The sequence below is a fragment of the Rhineura floridana genome, chromosome 8 (genome assembly GCF_030035675.1).
Source record: "Rhineura floridana isolate rRhiFlo1 chromosome 8, rRhiFlo1.hap2, whole genome shotgun sequence".
NCBI classification, from domain to species: domain Eukaryota; kingdom Metazoa; phylum Chordata; class Lepidosauria; order Squamata; family Rhineuridae; genus Rhineura; species Rhineura floridana.
The window spans coordinates 65149870-65173862 of NC_084487.1; the positions used below are offsets into that span (position 1 = coordinate 65149870).

The 23993-nt window shown below is 42.7% G+C and overlaps 1 protein-coding gene across 1 annotated transcript in view; it reads left to right on the plus strand.

The window, feature by feature from the left end:
• Positions 1–3955: 3955 nt before the first annotated feature.
• Positions 3956–23993, plus strand: part of LIN7A (lin-7 homolog A, crumbs cell polarity complex component) — a 45815-nt gene continuing 25777 nt past the window's right edge. The window contains exons 1-2 of the mRNA XM_061637803.1: positions 3956–4087; positions 20201–20319. Of these exons, the coding sequence (XP_061493787.1) occupies positions 4042–4087; positions 20201–20319 (165 nt within the window). The 5' untranslated portion in view covers positions 3956–4041. The remainder of the gene's footprint in view (positions 4088–20200; positions 20320–23993) is intronic.

The following is a 23993-nucleotide window of genomic DNA, read 5'->3' on the forward strand; positions in this document are numbered from 1 at the left end:
TTAGAAACATTTCCCAACATAAAACCAATGTCATGTTACAATAATTGATTTTGAATTTCAGTAAATAAATAAAATAAGTATCATACAGAATGAAATTACAATATACCATTTGTAATTCAGTAATATGAGAGCATTGGTCAGGGGTCAGATTACTTTTGCAAGGCACTATATATATGAAGATCTGATCCACTGGGATTTGTTCCATTCTTGTAATCACATCTAGCGTTTGCAGAGGACAGAGCTTTCCCTGTATATGTTGCTTTGTAGATTTGGTTGAGTCATCTGGGTTTATCTCTGCTCTGCATAAGCACACGGGCATGCTGCTTTGCAATGTTCATTACTGCTTCCTGCTTGTGGTATTCCCGGCAGTCTGCATGATGTGAGTTACTTGATCTGTCAGTGCTAAAGTGTCACAGGTGGACTTGTTGGCAAGGACAACCTTCTGTGATTCTTTGATTCACATGGTCATGCTCCAAGTGGTTTCTAGTTGTCATATGGTCTAGTAGCTTTGTTTGCCCATGTTTGAGGGACATTGTGGCATCTGACCTAATGTGGCTTGTGATAAGGGCAGTGACGGAGCCAAAGTCTAGGCCTCCAAAACCCTGTCCCTCCTCCCCATGGCCATCCAGATGACCATGCCAGATGATGGCAACAGCAGCAAATATATCCTGTGTCTGCATCTAGGCTGGCATGGGCATGGCCCCAGGGCCCATTGGAGGTGATGATGGCAACATCCTTTTTACGCTTTTTAAAAAACATTTTATAGTCAAGAGGTAGGCTATTTTAATAATTTCTACAACAAATTGGTGCTTAAACCTGTTTCAGCATCAGGGCAGCAGAAGCACTCCCCCCATTTTATTACTGTAGTCATCGAGCTATGATATAAATGAGTTTAAAGTGAAAAACTACACATGCTCAGAGTATTTCTTTTTAAAAAGCAGGTTTGGCAGGAATGTAGAAGCAGTTATAAAGCATGGAATGGTGGTGGTGAAGTGTTAATTCTGCGCTCTGCAACTGAAGTAATACAATACAAGTTTCTAGATATTCTAAATGACTGTTCCCTAGACCAGTTGGTCATGGAACCGACCAGAGGGACGGCAACCCTGGACTTAATCCTCAGTGGGGACCGGGACCTGGTGCGAGATGTAAGTGTTGTTGAACCGATTGGGAGCAGTAACCACAGTGCTATTAAATTAAACATACATGTAAATGGCCAATTGCCAAGAAAATCCAACACAGTCACATTTGACTTCAAAAGAGGAAACTTCACAGAAATGAGGGGACTGGTAAAAAGAAAGCTGAAAAACAAAGTCCAGAGGGTCACATCACTCAAAAATGCTTGGAAGTTGTTTAAAAAAACTATATTAGAAGCTCAACTGGAGTGCATACCGCAGATCAGAAAAGGTACCGCCAGGGCCAAGAAGATGCCAGCATGGTTAACGAGCAAAGTCAAGGAAGCTCTTAGAGGCAAAAAGTCTTCCTTCAGAAAATGGAAGTCTTGTCCGAATGAAGAAAATAAAAAAGAACACAAACTCTGGCAAAAGAAATGCAAGAAGACAATAAGGGATGCTAAAAAAGAATTTGAGGAGCACATTGCTAAGAACATAAAAACCAACAACAAAAACTTCTATAAATACATTCAAAGCAGGAGACCATCTAGGGAGGCGATTGGACCCTTGGATGATAAGGGAGTCAAAGGTGTACTAAAGGACGATAAGGAGATTGCAGAGAAGCTAAATGAATTCTTTGCATCTGTCTTCACAGTGGAAGATATAGGGCAAATCCCTGAACCTGAACTAATGTTTAAAGGAAGGGATTCTGAGGAACTGAGACAAATAGTGGTAACGAGAGAGGAAGTTCTAAGCTTAATGGACAATATAAAAACTGACAAATCACCGGGCCCGGATGGCATCCACCCGAGAGTTCTCAAAGAACTCAAATGTGAAATTGCTGATCTGCTAACTAAAATACGTAACTTGTCCCTCGGGTCCTCCTCCGTGCCTGAGGACTGGAAAGTGGCAAATGTAATGCCAATCTTCAAAAAGGGATCCAGAGGGGATCCCGGAAATTACAGGCCAGTTAGCTTAACTTCTGTCCCTGGAAAACTGGTAGAAAGTATTATTAAAACTAGATTAACTAAGCACATAGAAGAACAAGCCTTGCTGAAGCAGAGCCAGCATGGCTTCTGCAAGGGAAAGTCCTGTCTCAGTAACCTATTAGAATTCTTTGAGAGTGTCAACAAGCATATAGATAGAGGTGATCCAGTGGACATAGTGTACTTAGACTTTCAAAAAGTGTTTGACAAGGTACCTCACCAAAGACTTCTGAGGAAGCTCAGCAGTCATGGAATAAGAGGAGAGGTCCTCTTGTGGATAAGGAATTGGTTAAGAAGCAGAAAGCAGAGAGTAGGAATAAACGGACAGTCCTCCCAATGGAGGGCTGTAGAAAGTGGAGTCCCTCAAGGATCGGTATTGGGACCTGTACTTTTCAACTTGTTCATTAATGACCTAGAATTAGGAGTGAGCAGTGAAGTGGCCAAGTTTGCTGACGACACTAAATTGTTCAGGGTTGTTAAAACAAAAAGGGATTGCGAAGAGCTCCAAAAAGACCTCTCCAAACTGAGTGAATGGGCGGAAAAATGGCAAATGCAATTCAATATAAACAAGTGTAAAATTATGCATATTGGAGCAAAAAATCTGAATTTCACATATACGCTCATGGGGTCTGAACTGGTGGTGACCGACCAGGAGAGAGACCTCGGGGTTGTAGTGGACAGCACGATGAAAATGTCGACCCAGTGTGCGGCAGCTGTGAAAAAGGCAAATTCCATGCTAGGGATAATTAGGAAAGGTATTGAAAATAAAACAGCCGATATCATAATGCCGTTGTATAAATCTATGGTGCGGCCGCATTTGGAATACTGTGTACAGTTCTGGTCGCCTCATCTCTAAAAGGATATTATAGAGTTGGAAAAGGTTCAGAAGAGGGCAACCAGAATGATCAAGGGGATGGAGCGACTCCCTTACGAGGAAAGGTTGCAGCATTTGGGGCTTTTTAGTTTAGAGAAAAGGCGGGTCAGAGGAGACATGATAGAAGGGTATAAAATTATGCATGGCATTGAGAAAGTGGATAGAGAAAAGTTCTTCTCCCTCTCTCATAATACTAGAACTCGTGGACATTCAAAGAAGCTGAACGTTGGAAGATTCAGGACAGACAAAAGGAAGTACTTCTTTACTCAGCACATAGTTAAACTATGGAATTTGCTCCCACAAGATGCAGTAATGGCCACCAGCTTGGATGGCTTTAAAAGAAGATTAGACAAATTCATGGAGGACAGGGCTATCAATGGCTACTAGCCGTGATGGCTGTGCTCTGCCACCCTAGTCAGAGCCGGCATGCTTCTGAAAACCAGTTGCCGAAAGCCTCAGGAGGGGAGAGTGTTCTTGCACTCGGGTCCTGCTTGCGGGCTTCCCCCAGGCACCTGGTTGGCCACTGTGAGAACAGGATGCTGGACTAGATGGGCCACTGGCCTGATCCAGCAGGCTCTTCTTATGTTCTTATGTTCACACGGCCGTCCAAAGGGGTGGCATCCGAAAGACCACTGTCCAGGGTCTAAAACCACCATTGCTAAGAAGCTGGAAGGGAGAAGAGAAGCGGATTCTAAGCGCTGGGTTTCTTCAAGCTGCTCCAGGGAGTCTTCGCATGTCTACCTCAAACTCAGCTAACGCCCTAGCTGTTGCCCAGGGATACAACTGGCCTCGGGATGACCCCTAACAGCCGCTCTTTCCCAGCAAGCCCTATTCCTGCCCGGTTGGCAGCAGCACGGCTGTTCGGCGGCGTCTCCTAGCATCGCCCTTGTGCGCCAGCTCGCTCGCTCGCGCCATCCTCACTGCCCCCCCTCTCTCACACACGCACACCACGCGCGCCTCCCCTCTGCCCACCCCTCCTCCCGCAGCCCCACCCTCGTCCCCCCCTCCCGCTTCCAATCACACTCCCGATGCTGGAGCCGAGCGTCATTTCAGCCTCGGCGGCTCTGCAGATATGGCGACGACGCTGACAGTGGTCCAGCCACTCACTTTGGACAGAGGTAAGCGCCCCAGGCCCAGCGGCTCCACCGCCTCAGGCCCAGCGTCCCCTGCCTTGCCTTCCTCGCAGCGGCAGCCTCGGAGGATGCCCTCTCTGCCCGTTGCCATTTCAGCCCTGCTGCTTCCACGGAAGGCTGCAGAGAGCGCGCCTGTCCTGGAGGCAAACCCATCCCCGAGAGCCTCCCTGCTTGTCCTCTGCCTTTGGCCGAAGGGGCTATTTTAGCCCACGCAGGGTCCCACGCAGAGGAGGCAAGCAACTCGCCAAAGGAGCAGCAGCAGCGACGTGCGGGCAGCACCTTGAACTCTTGATGTTCCGTGTTCGGCTGCTATTACTGCACCTGAAAGGGCAACGAATGGAGCCCACGAGCGCTCCATATTAGCGCGGAGGTAGACTTGAAGCAGCGAGTGGGGGTTTGGGGAGGTGCAGGAAAGAAGGGGAGGATGGAAACTTTGTGCGAGAGCGTGTGGGCTTCTCTGCCGCTTTGAGGAGACCGAGGAGCAGGATTAGCACGGTATAAAGGTCGTCAGGATCCCATTGCCTGGCGATCAGGGACGCGAGGTAACTACACCAAAATGGCAGGTTTTAAAGGTAGACCACTCTCGCCACAAATAAATATGCAGCCCCCACATTCCAGACCAGCCATCAGTGTGGAGATTAAGCAAGCATTAGAAGCGGGGGTGGGGATCTGCTCCTTTGTCACAGTTTGACTATTCCAGCGCGAAAAGGTTATTGTGATCTGGAGTATTCAGTCTTCATTGCTATTTACTTATTTAGCTGTCTAGCGTTACCAATACAGCTGCTAATGTCTCCTATGTGTTGCTTTTGACTGCTCCTTACTGATGGATACTGTCTACACTGACAGTGGCAGAGGTGCTGTGGATTACTTTTTGGTGGCTCTTGACCCTCCTCCCTTCCCCATAAAGCTTCCACTACAACACAGGCTCTGGCAAGATGAGAAAAGGCGCGTACACATGTACCAAACCAACTCTGATTTGAAAGCTGCTGTTCTTGTAATAGCAATCTATATTTCATTGTGCTGCAGTGGTGAAAGTTTCTGATACTGACTGATTGAGCTGGTGTAATGCCATGGAATAATCAAACACATCCCAAACTGTCAGAATGTTTGCAATCTGGTTTCCATGAGAAAAGAAAAAGCTGGCAATTTGACCGAGAGTAAACCCTCACACAGACCTTATGGAAGGAAGATCATACTAAGCCAGGGGTGAGAAATAGGTGGCCCGCCAGTTGCTGAACTAAAACTCACATAATCCCTGATTGTTGTCCTTGCTAGCTGGGGATGATGGGAGCTGAAGTCTCATAACATCTGGAGAGCCCCACGTTCTTTGCCCTGTACTATGGAATGGAAAGCTTACTGGGAGGAGGTCCCGAAGTCTAGGGAAACTGAGGAGGAGAAAGCCCAGGCGTAAAGAAACATATTAAACAATGGAGTGAGATAAAACAGAAGAGGCAGCTCTTAAAAGAAGACTATGGGGACTGAAGACTATGGAGCCAGTGTGGAGATATGGCTGCCAGATCTATAACCTTACCCCACGTACCCACCATGCATTTAGAGAACATTTTTCCTGCTAAGGAGTCTTGGGAACTATAGTTTATCCCTGACAGAGCTACAATGCCCAGCACCCTTAACAAACTACAGGTCCCAGGTTTCTTGGGAGAACGGAAGAAGAGCTTTAAGTGTATGGTGTGTGTGCAGTCTTAGAGAGACCTGTGCCTTTAAGAATTACATATAATAGGAAATTCAACAACTGTGGCTCCTGTCTTGTGACCTTGATTTAAACTTCAGATTCAGTTCCTTTCTTGTAGACTTATTTTGAATTACAGCTGTTTGTATTGGGAGGACAGTATATCCCTAACGACAACTAATTCTTCATGGCACTGATTATTAGTTACATTTCTACTTCACCTTTCCTTCAAGGAGCACAGGATAGTGTATATGGTTCTTCCCTTATGCCCTCACAACAACATAGGAACATTGGAAGCGGCCTTATACTGAGTCAGACCATTAGTTCAACCAGCTCAGTATTGTCTACAATGAGTGGCAGCGACTCTCCAGGGTTTCAGGCAGGAGTCTCTTCCAGCCCTACCTGGAGATGCTGGGAACCTTGTGCATGCACGGTAGATGAGCTACAGGCACCAAGATACAGACCATCCCCTGAACCTGTGATGTGGACTAGGCTGAGACACAGTGACTGGCCCAAGCTCACTCAGAGAACTTAATGGCTGGATTTGAACACCCATCAGGTCTGACACTCTAACAGTCACTATAATGCACTCTCTCAGTTGAATGCCTGTTGATATCACTGTCATCCTTGAGACTGCAACTGAAGAACCCTGTTGCACTCTTCATTTCTATAATTAAATTACAAGGCAGAAACATTGATGCTGTGTTTATTTTTAAAATTAAGTTTTGCATTGCAAACCCAGCACTACATTACATTAGTACTTTAAAAATTTGTTAGCAAAATATGTAATCTGAACTCATTGGTGTCACCCTTAATACATTTTGGCCCAAAGGGATGTTGTGCTTACCTTAATACAGGTAGGAAAAATAATTTGCTTTTGTATTTGCTGTTTAACACTGCTTGTTTGTGCATTCTAGTGAATTAAATAAAATTCTGTCCATGTGGTTTCAAGAGTCTTAAAGCATTTCTTTTTAAAATCTTGATCTGTGTAGAATTTTAAAGTACTTGATTTGAGAATGATTAAAGTCAGTGTCTTGGTTATAATTATATGCTCTGTAGATTACAGTGGGCCCCAAAACCAAGCTGTACATTCAGTGTAAAATGAAATGCTGATCTCATTTTAAAATGTAGAGATTGTTGGATTCTAATCCAGAGGAATTTGTAATGCGATTCCCGTAATTAGGTCACTTAAAATTGATTTCTAAAATGTGTAATTTAAGGCACACAAATCAAAGAAAGAAAAGCTTAGATAAAGTGTTTGATAAAGAAAAGGGAGAGCATTGATTAGGAGAAAGAATGTGTGTTTTCTTCTTGGTGTTCAGAAGATCAGTGTGTATTCCACAGCTTCACCTCCATGGTGACCACATTAAGCAGGATAAATATTTCCTGGCAAAAGGTTGCACAGATGGCAATCCATAAGGAAAAACAGCTTTTCAAAGGAAAGTATTACCATCACACAATGATGACCCTTTACATTTCTATTAATCAATATTTTAAAAGGCTGGATAACTAAAGTTAGGTGTAATTATAGTTCTTTTTACATTTATGTTGCAGCTGGAATTTTCATGAGGGTGTATAGGAACATAGGAAGCTGCCTTGTACTGAATCAGACCATTGGTCCATCTAGTTCATTACCGTCAACACTGATTGGTACGGTCTCTCCAGGGTTTCAGGCAGGGTTCTCTCCCAGCCCTACTGCATGCAAGGCAGATGCTCTACCACTGAGCTACTGTCATTTCTCTCTCTCTCTCTCTCTCTCTCTCTCTCTCTCTCTCTCACACACACACACACACACACACACACACACACACACACACACACACACACACACACACACACACACTGGGGCTCCCCCCAGCTTGCTTTGCTTGTCAACCCCTCCACAGGTCACCAGTGCTCCCCCTTCCTCCATGGGTTGCCAGCTTCCCCCCCAGCCTCCCTCCCATGCACCAAGGCCAGGCCCAGCCAGCACAGCCACTTCCACCCCTTACTCACTCACCCATGTGCCACTGGGTGCCCCAGGCTCCTTGCATGCCGACACTGCCACCAGGTGCCTCGTGCAGAAGTGTTCATGGGTAGCGTAATGCTTACAAAAATATGAGAGAGAGAGAGAGAGAGAGAGAGAGAGAGAGAAAGGTGTGTGTGTGTGTGTGTGTGTACTCAAACAAATAAAATATGGGGTGGGTAGGGAGGTGTCTGAAGTATCACCACTTACATAAATTTGAGAACATAGTTGAAAAATTTGCTCACACTTCAAAATATTTGTAGAGATAGATCAATATATAATGAATATTGATATTCTAGCAAACAGTCTGAACTTTCCATTGTTTTGAATTTTGCAAATGACAATTTCAAGTTAAATTAAATAAAATTTAGTAACAGTGACAGTCTGCATGTTTGCCTAAACACATAAATGAACCTAAGAACTTCATGTTGTACTAGTATTCAGAGTTTTGACACTGCATGATGTGACACTACCCAGGGTAAATTGTGGTTTCTAGACAAACACCAAGGAAATAGCAAGAGTCATGTTCCTGGATTAATGCTAGCCATCCCTGCCAAAACAACATTAACTAAACTAGTAGTAAGGCTGACAATTTTGTCAAGTATTTGCATCAGAAAAATGCCTACTAAATGTTGAGGAAAGAAACCCAAAATGCTTGCTTTTCGGCCTTTTGCTCAGCAGGGAGGAGGAGAACCTCTAGCTGTCCAGATGTTGCTGGACTGTAACTCCATCATTCATAACTGTTAACCATGTCAGCTGGGGTTAATTATTTTATTTATTTAACTATTTATTAGATATCCCACCCTTTCCCCCAGTAGGAGCCCAGGGCAGCAAACAAAAGCACTAACGCTTTAAAACATCGTAAGAACAGACTTTAAAATATAATAAAACAAAACAACCATTAAAACATATTAAAACAAAACAGATTTAAAAACGTTTTAAAAAGCTTGAAAACATTTTTTTTTAAAAGAAGGTTTAAAAATATATTAAAAAGCAGTTCCAGCTCAGATGCAGACTGGGATAAGGTCTCTACTTAAAAGGCTTGTTGAAAGAGGAAGGTCTTCAGTAGGTGTTGAAAAGATAACAGAGATGGTGCCTGTGTAATATTTATATGTATGTATGGACTGCCTTCAAGTCGATCCCGACTTATGGCGACCCTATGAATAGGGTTTTCATGGTAAGCGGTATTCAGAGGGGGTTTACCATTGCCTCCCTCTGAGGGTGACCAAGGCCAATTCAGTCCCATAAACAGGCCTGAACCCAGACTGGAATGGGTCAAGATAATCTGTTTCATCCAAGAGTATTTGCAAATGCAGCGCCACAACTCTCTCAATCACCTTCCCTAAGAACGGGGTATTTGCAACTGGGCAGTAGTTGTCACAAACTACTGGGTCCAGGGTGGACTTTTTCAGGAGTGGTGTCCCCAACAACATCTGGGGCGGCATGTTCTTCACCCCTTATGTAGAGGGATGAACCATTACCAGGATGAGAAATTACCTGTGTGAAGTTCTCTCATGCTATATTGATCAATTAGTAATGAGACACAATAACTGCCCACTTATGAGCCTTTATTCAATAGAACCCATTGAATTCAATGGATGGCATTCAGTGATAGTCCTATTAGAATAGACCCATTGATGTTAATAGACATGACTAACTTTGATTGATTAGTTTTGTTGGGTCTGCTCTGAGTAGGATTTAGTTAAATACAGCCCAATGGGACTTACTCCTAGTAAATGTGTTTAAGATTGCTGGTGAACAAGGCAATTATATGGGCCAGCTAAAATAGTTGCTGGTGCCCTTAGACTGGAACATCCATCAGCCCCAGCCAGCATGGCCAATGGTTAGGGATGGTGGGAATCATTTGGAAGGCACCAGGCTGGGGGAAAGCAATCTAGTGCTCTCCCAGCAACACTAAAATTACAATAACAGTAGCAGAAAACAGAGCTAGTATTACAGTGACTGTCATTCCCAAGGAATTTTAACAACATAGGTGCCACTCAGCAATCACAATGTTTCTTTTAGAGCTGACCCCTTATCAGTGGCAGCTGGTGACTCCATGTTAGTGGGGCAGTGGAATCGGATCCAGGTTTTAGTCTGAACTGTCAAGGTGCTTGGAGTTCAGCCTAAAACCCAGAGCAGGTTCCACTGCCACACTGACATGGCGCAACCACCTGCACTGCCCCTTATTAACTGTGCTTCAAAGTCAACAATCAACATATGGCAAAGTTGGAAGCAGCATGATTATATCCCTTGGCACATTTTTATACTCTTTTTCATGCTGAAGCATCTTGCCACAAATAGCTGTTCTCCTTCAGTATAGCTAACTCTGGGTTAGTGGAAAAGAGAGCAGGAACTCAGTGGCGAGTTACTGCTCTCCTCTTCATTGAGCTAAGATGTTAGCTGTACAACCACATATACCAGGGCTCTCGCAGACAACAGTTTGAATCTACTGGCAGAACAAATGCAGGCAACCTACAAACAACCATCCTTTTGCTAGGGCAAAGACTGGGGAAGGCTGCTGTAACAATAATAGAAGCAGCAGCCTCCATAGCTCCATGAGTTGGATGCATTTATGCAGCACCTATGCACTCCCCAAAAGAAGTGTTCATGTTCTGCTGTGGGACCAGTGCTTCCCCATAGACACACTTCATGCAACACAGTTGTATTAGTGCATGTGTGAAGGTAATAAACTTTTTTAAAAGGGAATCAGTTGGATAAGGAAGAATCGAGGCTATAACAGCCAACTGGTTTGGAGTGTCTCCACCTTGTGCTGGGCCAGAGAGACAGACTGGGAATTTTGCTGGTGTACCGCCCACCCTGCTGCCCAACAAATTCCCTAACTGAGCTGACAGAGGTAGTCTCGGAGGTATTGCTGCGGTCCCCTAGACTATTGGTACTGGGGGACTTCAACATCCATGCCGAGACTGCTCTATCTGGGGCGGCTCAGGACTTCATGGCCTCCATGACAACCATGGGGCTGTCTCAGGTTGTTACTGGCCCAACGCATGTGTCGGGACATACTCTTGATTTGATCTTCGCCACTGGACATGGAGATGGTGATCTGGTGGTTGGGGGTTTTTCATCTACCCCATTGTCATGGATAGATCACCGCTTGCTGAAGTTTAGGCTCACAGCGACCCTTTCCCTCTGCAAGGGTGGGGGACCTATTAAATTGGTCCGCCCCCGGAGACTAATGGATCCTGAGGGTTTCCAAAGGGCTCTGGGGGATTTTCCGACTGAGAAGACCGGTGCTCCTGTCGAAGCCCTGGTCGGATTGTGGAATACGGAGATGACCCGGGCGGTTGACACGATCGCTCCCATGCGCCCCCTCCTATGTAGAGCTCATACAGCTCCATGGTATACTGTGGAGCTGAGAGTGATGAAGCAAGAAAGGAGGAGGCTTGAGTGCAGATGGAGGCGAACTCCTGACGAATGCAATTATGCCTTGGTGAGTGCCTCTTCTAAGTGGTATATAGTAGCGGTGAGGGCAGCAAAAAAGAGATATTTTGCTGCCACAGTTAAGGCATCTCTCTCCCGCCCGGCGGAGCTTTTTAAAATCGTACGAGGGCTTTTACATTCTGGCCCTCGGGACATCATAGATTCATCTGTAGCCGCTGTGATGAGTTCGCGAGGCACTTCCAGGATAAGATCGCATGCATTCGCCAGGACTTAGACTCCAATATTATGGCAGTGGGATCTAATGAAGCATCCAGAACACGGTCTTGTCCTTGTTTATTGGATGAGTTTCAGTCTGTACAGCTTGAGGATGTTGACAAGATCTTTGGACTGGTGCGGGCGACCACATCTGTGCTGGACCCTTGCCCCTCTTGGCTGGTGAAAGCTGGCAGGACCGGAACCGCTGGCTGGGCCAAGGAGATAATAAACGCCTCTCTGAGAGAGGGAGTGGTCCCTGACTGCCTAAAAGAGGCGGTTGTGAGACCGCTCCTGAAGAAACCCTCTTTGGACCCAGATAACCTGAACAATTATAGGCCTGTGGCGAATGTTCCGTTCCTGGGCAAGGTGCTAGAATGGGTGGTTGCCGGCCAGCTCCAGGGGCTCTTGGATGACACTGATTATCTTGATCCATTTCAATCCGGTTTCAGGCCCAGTTTTGGCACTGAAACAGCCTTGGTCGCCCTGTATGATGACCTTTGTGGGGAGAGGGACAGGGGGAGTGTGACTCTGTTGATTCTCCTTGATCTCTCAGCTGCTTTTGATACCATCGACCATGGTATCCTTCTGGGAAGACTCACGGAGTTGGGAGTTGGGGGTACTGCTTGGCAGTGGCTCCGCTCCTACTTGGTGGGTCGCCACCAGAAGGTAGTGCTTGGGGAACACTGCTTGATGCCCTGGACTCTCCATTGTGGAGTCCTGCAGGGATCGGTACTGTCCCCCATGCTTTTCAACATCTACATGAAGCCGCTGGGTGCGGTCATCAGGAGTTTTGGGGTGCGTTGCCATCAGTACGCTGATGACACGCAGCTCTATTTCTCCTTTTCATCCTCTTCAGGTGAGGCTGTTAACGTGCTAAACCGCTGCCTGGCCGCGATAATGGACTGGATGGGAGCTAACAGACTGAAGCTCAATCCAGACAAGACCGAGACGCTGTTGGTGAGTGCCTTCTCTGCCCAGATGGAGGATGTTCATCCTGTTCTTGATGGGGTTACACTCCCCTTGAAGGAACAGGTGCGTAGCTTGGGGGTTCTTTTTGATCCTTCCTTGTCACTTGAGGCCCAGGTGGCCTCGGTGGCACGGAATGCTTTCTACCATCTTCGCCTGGTAGCCCAGCTACGTCCCTATCTGGACAGTGCCCTTGAAGACTGTTCGGAAACTACAACTAGTCCAGAATGCAGCGGCCAGATTGCTGACGCGGACCAGAAGGTCCGCTCATATAACACCTGTTCTGGCCCGTCTGCACTGGCTTCCTGTTTGTTTCCGGGCTAGATTCAAAGTGCTGGTTTTGACCTATAAAGCCCTACACGGCATGGGACCGCAATACCTGGTGGACCGCCTCTCCCAATATGAACCTACCCGGACACTGCGCTCAACATCTAAGGCCCTCCTCCGAGTGCCATCCCATCGAGAAGCTCGGAGGGTGATGACTAGAACCAGGGCCTTTTCTGTGGTGGCCCCTGAACTGTGGAACAGCCTCACCGATGAGGTGCGCCTGGCGCCGACGCTACTATCTTTTCGGCGCCAGGTGAAAACCTTTTTATACTCCCAGGCATTTTAAAGTGTGTTTTAATGGTATTTTTATCATTATTTGTATTTTTGGATGTTGTTTGGTTCTTTTATTGTTGTTTGTTTTGTTTTTGATTTATGGTATTTATTGTATTTATATATTGCTTGTTTTTTATCTTTTTGTACACCGCCCAGAGAGCCTTTGGGCTTAGGGCGGTATATAAATTAAATAAAATAAATAAATAAATAAACTTAGCAGGAGAAACCTGATGGTTCAGTAGAAAACACTGTAACAGAAAACAGAGCAGGGATACAGCTGCAGCTCCTACCAGGTAAATCTTTTTCAGGTCTGGTCAGCTACAATAGTGTTTGGGTGGGAAAAAGTAGGCAGTAGGAATAGAATGTGCACATGCTACTCTGTGGAGTAGCAACACCTACCACACAGCCACAGAAGGAAATCGGAAAGCAGCTTTTGATGGAACCTCCTAGATGCCTGACCATCTGCTATGATGCCACAGCCCCTTGTATAAAATAATCCCACCTATCTAGCCTTCTACTAAGGGCCCCTATGTGGACCTACAGCTCAGTGGAATAGCACAAGCTCAGGAGACAATGTACCCTATGTTCACTTGCAGCCCACAATCTCCTGTAAGAAATGGTTGCGAGTAGATGCATGCAAACACCTATAGGAGTATACCTTGCTGATGAGTGAGAGGGTGAAAGAGCAAATGGCCTCATATAGATAACTGCCTATCACAGTTGATCCCTTGTGTTTTAGTGGTATCTAGTCCTTTTACTCCCATACTGCTGCCTCCATGTTAGTTGATTGCCTGAAGCTGTTGACTATTTGCCCCAATGGACCTTGTCCTCCTTTCATCATTCACCATTCTGTCATGGTTTATCACATGAGTATTATCAAGAGGAATTGTGACCTGCTGGGAGCCTTGCTGATGTGCTAGTGGTTAAACAACAAATAAATGGTTAGACAATGGATAAAATGCAGATGCTTCTCCTGTTGGGGTGTGGTAGTTCAGAACACCCTGGGCTCTTCTTCTCTTGTTGTGTGTCTCATCCTAAAGACAGCTGAAATGAGTAACAAACAGGGCAGGGTAAAGTTCTATGTACTAATTTTCATTAGAACAGAGATATGAATAATAAAAGAGATTTTTAAAAAACAGCTTCAGAAGTTAGGTGGCCTGCCAGATGATAGGATTTGGAGTCAAACAACATCTGGAGGGCTAGCCACAGGTTCCTCATATCTGCTGTAGAGTAAAATGTGCAGCCTCATGTTGGGTATAACTGTGCTGCATTCATTACACAAGTGTCTAGGATGCATCTTTCAAGCACTGGAGTCTTACAAAACTTTCTGATTTCCCACTGGAGATCCATATAGCAGAAGATGGGGATGGGAAACTGAGTAACAGAGAAGAGGTTCTGCCACCTAGATGCTTTTCCATTCTTCATGCTTCAGCCCAGTTCCCCACTCTCCATCTGAATGTGCATATATCTGGCATTCCAGTTGATGTCTCCATGGGGAGATCCACAGGATAAGGTAAATATGCAGTCATTTAGTCACCCGTGCAATATGGAAAATGTGAGCAGCTCTATCTGTTGTGGTGCATGGTTCCTTGGTTTTATCTTGCAAAGATGTAAATGCCAGGGATAGTTGTCTGCTCAGCATTTAGAGAAGAATGCTTCATGCTCACCAATAAAAGTTGGCTGAGCTCCCCATAGTACTTCCTAGTGCATGGGGGGGGGGAAGTATCTACATTTTGGAAGTTGTGGCAACTGGGGCCTCCTTTGTGCAAACAGTATACTTACCCATGTTGTCTCTGGAGTAAAAGTGCTTTGACCTTTTTGGTTACCTTTTAAATTTATGATAGTTGTTTTACTGTCATAAGTTTACACTGGTGGGAGAGGGAGGACTTTGCAGTGGGTTAGGATAAGATCTGGACTAAGGTGACCGCTCCTCTGGTCATTCCCTCAAATCTACCAATTTCTTTGCTTGTACAGTGGTAGTTATACCCCAGCACAACATTTACACTGTCTTAAGGTTACCACAGTGTAACACCATCACTGTGCCATTGTAACCTGGAGTTACTACTCCCAGGTAAGCATATACAAGATTGCAGTCTAAATTATCTGCACCAGAGTAAATCCTATTTAACTCAATGGGGCTAACTTAGGAGTAGACAGATAATGCATAGAATTTGCCTGCAATTCTACCCTCTTTTAGCTACTGTTAATGCAAGTATAGGATTGCAATGTACAATATTACCAGTCACTGGAGAAGATTTATTTTCCCTGGACCATAATAAGATAAAACCATGACTTTTTTCATGAACACAAGAGTGACAATTCATACATATCCTGTATGAAACATCATAAAGCAATGTACAGTTTAAAAGCCTTTTTTCCGTGGAGGTAAATGCCTTATGGCTATCTTAATAGTAGTAGATTACTTGAATCACAAGCACAGGAATTACTTTCTTTAATTGCTGTCTGCGTATGTCTTTCTGCCTGCAAAACTGTCTTGTAGAACTTCTCTGCTAGGTAGAATACATTTCCAAAATAATGGAAAATTTTAATCACTTTGCAGAGTAATCTCATAGGCATTGCCATTTAGCTTGCATGGAGCTGTGCTGGCAGAACAAGGAACATGCTGCCGTGCTACTAACCAGGAGATTGAATTGCAGATGTTCCAGGGTTTAAGGGATTTGGAAGGCAGAAGATCATGTGGCATAGTGGGTAAGGCTGAATGATGAGCATAGTAAGAAAGAAACTGAGAATGGAGAGATGCATAGCAGAGTGAAAGGATAGAAATGAAATGTATAATTAGCCACTAGTCACTGCCAGTAAATTCATTAAGTGCCAATACATAATAACTTCATTATGCATAGTAAACATTAGTGTCATAAAATACAGATATAGGTACTACTGATTTGTAAATATATGTGGTTCATTTGTGAGTTGGCTGGGCCTAGCATGGAATATTTTGAGACGTTTCAGGAGAGCAATTAAATAGGCTTGTTTTTCCAGGCAGAATCTGAAGGCAGTTAATGTACAGAGTAAGGTAATAATCTCATAATTGCAACATCCAAACAAACATTAAACAATTATTAATATGTAGTGGGGGGAGAGGGGAGAAAGAAGAGGCAGAGAAAAAGGATGACTGCCTGAATCTTAACTGTCTCATTTGCAGGCTTGCTCCCTAACATGAGATTATGCTTCTGATGTTGAAGCTAGCTTTTCTCAGCAGTAGCTGAGAGTTGTAGTGAGGGCACCCAGGGATTCTTCCTTGCCAGGAGAGGTAGCCAAATTCCTTAAGATACCTTTGCAATTGTTGTCTGCATTGGCCACTGAAAGGAGTGAGCGAGGCTCCTCTTTTCTTCCAGAGGCTAATGCAGGTGGCAGTGAGCCTGATTAAATAAAACACACATGATCACACTGTGGATGGCCTGGGATATCATCGTATGGATAGTTTGTTAGTTTTAGCAAATTACAGATCTGATCTATTGATCTATTTCTTGCTTGTATTAAGATCTCACTCCTTTGATATGTAAAAGCGCAGTACCACTTTTTCTACAGATGCACATACTACTACATTGTCTATTAATCTTTCATCAAAACTGATAGCTGTAAAAAAAGCAAATGAGAAATGGAGGTAGATTTAATCTAAAATCATCCAGGCATTAATACACGAGAGTGTGACATCAGAATAATGCAAACTTGCTGGCAATAATTCATCTTGTTGTCAAATCTATCCTAAGATATTTGAAAGGCTTTTCACCCTAAAATTCCCATAGTTCAACTCAGTTTTCTTCCTCTGTCTAAATGCAAATAACTTATGAATGGGATGGATGTGTCAAAACCTAGTCACAAAGAATAAAGAGAGAGACCTGAATGAGTATTAAAATATGAACATTCAAAACAAGAAAATGACAGAATCCTATAACTACAACCGCCAAGCTGGAATATAACAAACATTTCTGGTTTTCATATCCTAATTCTTCATTTCCCCCTTTTATTTCCTCCTTCCCCCTTTTCATAGGTTATTTGTTTACTTTTAAGCACTGAATCTTAATTCAAGTGCAGACATGAGTTTTTGTTTTTTTATTAAGTTTATACCATACTAGGAATACATTAGAATTCTGCAGGAAAATTATAAAAAAATCTCCAGCCATTTCATTGTATGGAATAAAAGCAAGATATTTATAATGTTTATTACTTTAAGTCTTGTTCATTAGTGCTGTGACCATGTATAGTGACTCAAACTTAGATCCCCTGAGGTAAACTACAATCACAGAGATCCTTGAATGAAACTCAGATTAGAAATAAACACACCGTGGAACAGACATATTCCTGGGGAGATAAATGTTTAGTCTTGGTAACACATTACATTGCTGGACAGCCCTGGGATTAGAGATTAAGAAACATTAAATAATCAATTAAATAATCTCAATTTTATTTAATTGAGAAAAAAGGAGATTATGTAATTTATGAGTGAACAAGGTATCTTTATATGTATCTGTTATAGCTGATCGAAGATAAATCGGAAGTCACCTGTTTTTGCATTTTTTTCTCTTTATCTTTCTTTTGTATTTTATTTGTATTTTATATTTAAAAATAATAAATAAAAAAATTATACTGCAAGAGATTAAGAAACATTGCTCCCATGTACTTTATATGTACTTTAATTTTCCACATAAGCACAATAGAATAAGTGAGATGTTTGGCACCTTCTTATGTGTTGATGTAGGATAAGCTTTGGTGATTTTCATACTTCCATGTTACTTGTGGTTGGTAAGTAGGAATAATTATTATTTAGAACACTCCAGCTACAACAGTTCAGGAGTAGCTTCAGATACATAATAAAAGTTATACTTAAGTATAATATCTCATTTCAGCAGAGCCATACTCTTATCAGCATTTGCTCTTCCTTATATCATAGTCTCTAGAATAGCCAGGGATCTCTGTCTTGCTCAGTGCATGTATATAGCCATACTTGTAAAGAGGGACTGTTGGTTTTAATTAGTGCTGTGCTGAAACCTGGCCACCAATTGCTCAGAAGTTTTCTTCTAGTGTGAAAAATGTTTTCTTTTTTCCGCCTCTCTCTCGTGACGCTTTTCTTTAGAAGTTCAATGGGTGCAAAGTTGAGCTTAATTTTTCATTGCAAGATGACCATGTGTAGTTTGTGTGTCTTTCTTTCCATTAAACGTTTCTCCAGTGTTTTGCAGCCTCCTGGGCTGTTTGCACTTCTGGATCTGAAAAAGACCCATGGGGGAAGTTGCCACATGATTATCTTCACCTGAGCTTCAACTGAGGCATGCAAAGCCAGGGAGGCTATCTAGCAAACATTGAAGATTGGTGCAGTTGCTGATTTTGTTTTTAAGAGGAATTCTCCGTTTTACCTTTTAAAAATCCACACTTATTTCTTTAACAGTGAAAAGACTTCACTTAAACAACAACAACGAGCTGTTGGATGCACAGTCCCTACAGTCACTTCCAACACTGGAAATCTCCAGCTGGCCAAATATCTATGCTTGACAGTGGGGTTGGGAAGAATTAACAATGTTCTCCCCTACCATTTCTGAATGGCACAAAAATTTGTGGGCAACCACTATATGCTATTTCTGCTTCCCAATGTTGCTTCTGCCTCACCAAGAGTACAGGTGCTTTTACCACATACAGGTGCACTATAACCTCGTCAGAACTGCTGCATAGGACTTATTGGATGGAGAAGAATTAGTAGCAAGGATACATTCATAATCCCTAGTCTTTGACTGTTTTACTCTTTAAAAAGTTGCAACTAAAGCAGAACATGCCAGTTAAAAAAAACCCCTTTCTTTCAAAATTATTATTTAAAGTGGGCCTGTACAACTTGAAATCTGCTAGGTTGAATAATAGAGTTTTGGGAGTTGGAAGGGTTCTTGAAGGTAATTTAGTCTAAACCATGTTCAGTGCAACATTTACAGTGCAGGATGCAAGTTCAACAAGTTTGGGAAACCTTTGGCCCTCCAGATGTTGTTGAACTAAAGCTCCCATAATCCCTGGCCATTGGTCATGCTTGCAGGGGCTGATGGAAGTTGTAGTTCAGCAGCATCTAGAGGGCCAAAGTTTCCCAACACATGAATTACAGCATCCTTTACAGATGGCTGTTGGGCCACTGCTTGTTTAAATACTTCCAGCAAAGGAGAGTACACCACTTTCCAAGAGGTGGTCTGTTCCAATGTTGAACATTCAAATGCATTCCACCTTGCAAGTACTGTATGGTAGTCCCCACCTCTGTTCTTCTTGACTAACAGCACAATTCAAACCCAGGATCCACCGGGATAAGTAAGTTTGGATCTTGGCTATCCCTGTTCAGTGGGGCTATGTCAGTGTAACTCCCTCATCCTGGCTCAGTCAAGGATACATTGGCTAAGCTGGAGCTATGCTGGCTCAGCCAGGGCTCAGCTGGTGAAACATATGCCGCGGCAATTTAGATAGGGGTAAATCCCAAATAAGAGGTGCTCCAGGGGCAGGATGGGACAAGGAGAGATTTACACCTCTTTCAGTTCAGTCATGTAACCTGACAACCTGACAGAACTTGCACTGGCAAAAAGGATCATGTAAGTCAAACTCTATTTTAAAGGCTTGTTTTCCCTTTGCCAGGCTTGGCTGGCTTAGGGAGCAGCAGCCCCACTCCTAAATTGAGTTTGGAATAGGGGTAATTTGCACCAATTTAACTTAAGCAAGCATAGATTCCACTGGCTTCCTATACTTTGGATTGCTCTGCCCACCTCCCAAGACCAGAGAGGGATGTGTTGTCAAGTACCTTGGAGTTTGCTGTGCTTTATTCAGCTTAGTGGGTCATAAGATCTGCAGAAGTGGGCTTACCTGGTTAACTAGATGATTGACTGCAGGAAAAACTTTCAAAACTCCTCAGGCTATATTTGCTCTTCTCCATTGCCTACACATATGGCTGCCTAGGATTGCAGCCTGAAACAATAACCATATTTTTAAAGTAAGTGAAAATGCAGAATTGAACTTGATCTTGTTAGTACAGACAGAAAAAAAGTGAGATGGCAAAATCTCAGTGTGCATTTTAAAAGTTCCAGCATACAATCCGTTGTGTACCGGACTAAAAAAATAGACTAAAAATTGACTATAGTTGGAACAGAAGCAATACAAGTCAAAATGTGTCCCTCCCTGACCTTTTGCCTTATTTTTATCTATTCAGATATTGCCAGAGCAATTGAACTGCTGGAGAAACTACAAGAATCTGGAGAAGTACCGGGACACAAGCTGCAGTCACTTAAAAAAGTACTGCAGAGTGAGTTTTGTACAGCTATCAGAGAGGTATGGTAATGAATGTATGGTCATATTTATTAATGAGGAGGCTGCTACTATTAAATGCACACAAAGGGCACCAGGAAATGCTTCTGTACCATGCAAATAAGTGAGAATTACTCTGAGTTTCCATAAGTGTCATTGGCTTGTGTCCAGAGACTCACTGCCACAATAAGAAAAATGAATGTTTGCATTACCACAAGACCCACGTGAGATCTGATCATCTGTATCCAGCCAGAGATTTCCGGGTTTTAAGGCACACAGGCAATTCATAACGAATGTTTCAATGTTGTAGTAACTTCTGTCATATAACATGGGGAGAACTTTGTGAGGAGAGGTAATTTATAAAGCTGCTATCTGATTAAAGAAATATTTGTTTGATTTATGGGCATAATCCTATGCATATCTTCTTAGAAGTGAGATGCTCTGAGTTCAATGGGGCTTACTTCCAGGTACGTGCGTGTACAGTATAGGACTTTTGACTAATCAGTTTAAATATGCATATTTTTCCTGTGAATAAACAATACTGGGCTCCTACAGGGAGGAACAGCGGGATATAAATCTAATAAATAAATAAATAAATAAATAAATCTGCTGAAGGGAAAAACTCAGTTTTTAAAATAGATAATGCCTGTGCATATCACAACAAGCACCATTTTAAAAGAAGCAAGTGCCTTATTAAGCTTTTGTACATCATTGTTTTAAAAACAATATTTTTTTAAAAAAATATTCTGACTGATTATTCAGGGGCACCTTTTTATCGAAATATTTTAAATTGACTAATATAACTTCAACTAAATTAATAGATTAGTTACAGCCCTATGTATTTATCACTTTGTGTTCTATAGCAGAAGGTGCTATGGACATCTTCACAACCATTCTCTCTTACTCTTACTCATTAGAAAACCATTTATGCTTTTCCTTCTTAAATGCATTTTATACTGAAATATAATATCTCTGTTTTCTTCCTTGGTCTGTAATGGCTACCCTCCACTATTCTGATTTCAGTGGGAACTCTGTTACTTATTTAAGCAATAGCAAAACAAACAAACAAAACCACTTTATTTCCACGGCAATAACAGTATATAGAATGAAACACTGTTTTTAAATGAAGAAATCGCATGATGGCTAAAAGAAACAGCAAACACAGTGTACCGTAGTTTAATGTGCCATGTCTTCAAATTATTTTAAAGGGGATATTGTTCTCTTCTTATAAAACAAGGGCACTTTCTATGATTTGCAGTTGTTATGAAGAAGGCTTTTAATTTGACCAACTGAAAGCTTCTAATTGATGACATGATTACTATAGGTTTGCTTTTATGTAGTTTAGATTTGTATCTCTGTAACCCTACTACAAAAGGCTTATTACATTTATACTCATCTGTGAAAAGTGTTCTGAACAGCAGCCAACATGCAGCCCTTTGTAACAGGTGCAAAATCCAGGAAAGCAGAAAATTACTTAGACTATGATTCGCTATTGGTTGAATGAACTAAAAGCTATCTAACTGGATTTTGACAAGATAGTGTATAATAGCTCCAAAAAGCTATTGTTCAGTGACAGCTGGTTTCCCTGCCCTGCCCCCTGTTAGTAGCAAGAAAATTAAGTTGCACTTTAACAAAAAAATCCCGTATATGCCTACTCAGAAGTAAGTCTAATTGAGTTCAGTGGGCCTAACTCTCAGATAATTGGGTATAAGACAGCAGCCTAAGAAACTTATAATTATATGTTTACCCAGTTATTGTTGAATTCTGAAGAAATAGATTGATATTTATGCTAGTTAGCTGATGTGACCTCTCTCATTAGTCTTGTATGTCTTTAAAAACATCTCCAGTTAAAGAAAGAAAGAAAGAAAGAAAATTAGCTCACAGTGAGGAAACATCGAGATTGGACTACTGAAATGCACTCTACGTGGGACTGCCTTTGAAGACAATTCGGAAACTACAGCTAGTGCAAAACACAGCAGCCAGACTGCTGACAGGGACCAGACGGTCCGCACATATAACACCTGTTCTGGCGCGTTTGCACTGGCTACCTATTTGTTTCCAGGGTAGATTGAAAGTGCTAGTTTTGACTTATAAAGCCTTATACGGTGCGGGACCACAATACCTTGCGGAACGCCTCTCCCGCTATGAACCTACCCGCTCACTACGTTCAACATCTAAGGCCCTCCTCCGAGTCCCGTCCCATAGGGAAGCTCGGAGGGCTGTTACTAGATCCAGGGCCTTTTCAGTGGTGGCCCCCGAATTATGGAACAGTCTCCCCGATGAGGTGCGCCTGGCTCCTACTCTTCTATCTTTTTGGCGCCAGGTTAAAACCTTTTTATTCTCCCAGGCATTTTAATGTTAATCTTTATTGTTAAGTTAATTTTATACCAAGTTGTTATATGCTCAAGTTGTATGTTTTTAGTATTTTATCTGATTTTTGTTTTACTGTATTGTATTTTATTCCTTGCTGTGAACCGCCCAGAGAGCCATAGGCTAAGGGCGGTATAGAAATGGAATGAAATGAAATAAAATAAATAAATAAACATCTGAAGGGATTGCATGGTTGTACTAAAATATGCTGGGACTATCAATCCTTGATTAGTATGACTGTTAAGTGACTGTTACATCATGAGAAGATCATGATTTTTTGAAGTTCATTCACTCCTGTCCCACCACAAGAAAATGGTAAGGGTTTGAACTAGAGATGGGGGCGAATTTTGGCATTTTTGGATTTGTTACAGAATTCTGTCCGAATCCGTAAATCCTGTATGTCTTCAGATCGGTTTGACTAATGCTTATGACTGTCAGTGACACGGGCTTTTTAAAAAAACAAATCTTTGGCTAATTTTACATCATTATTAATGTAAACAGCTTTGCTCTGAAGTGTTGCAATGTAGAAAACCCAAGAGACCATTGATAGAAAGATTGCCAACAGCATTTTCATTAGCTCTTCAAGCAAATCAGAAATAGCAAAAAAATAAAATTTAAAAAATCAGGGGGAAAATGTTGTGGATTGGCACCACAAGCCAGTTGCAAAACCAAAATACGGACCAGAATCGAAAGAGTGAACCCCATCCCTAGTTTAAACTAAGGATGGAGAAAAACCACGTGTTGAAATCAAGGGTGCTTTCACTTTTTTCAGATATCGAGGCTTACTAAGGCCTTGATTAGTGTCTTACAATAATTTCAGTCATGGTGAAGGAATGTTTAGGAGGTAACATCAGAAAATGTACATCACATGCTATACAGATCTCAGCCCCTGAAGATCTCTGTGTTAAATAAACTGCTTTACTTATGATGTTAATATGTCTTATGAATACAGACTTTGAGTCATTTACAAAAGGTGAAATGAAGTACCCCTCTTCTTCATGTTTGCAGTCTTAAGAAACAGTTTCATCCTAGTATCTTATATCTTGAAATTTATCAAATCAGTGGGCTGTTACTATTCCTGAATGAATAAAGCTTTAGGCTGCAATCCTATGGTCCCAGGGAGGGTGTCTGGGGGACCATAGGACTCACTGCAGTTTCCTCTCTGAGATTCAGTTTTGGGGAGGAAGATTTGACCTCCTACGACTCTTCTGGGAGGCTGTAGAAAGTTCTGCAGCCGGTGCCTTGAGAAGGCAAAAAAGATGCATTTGGGGAGAGTGTCAGGAGAGGCAGTGGATGCTCCCAGAGCAGGGGATAAGCTAAACCAACCC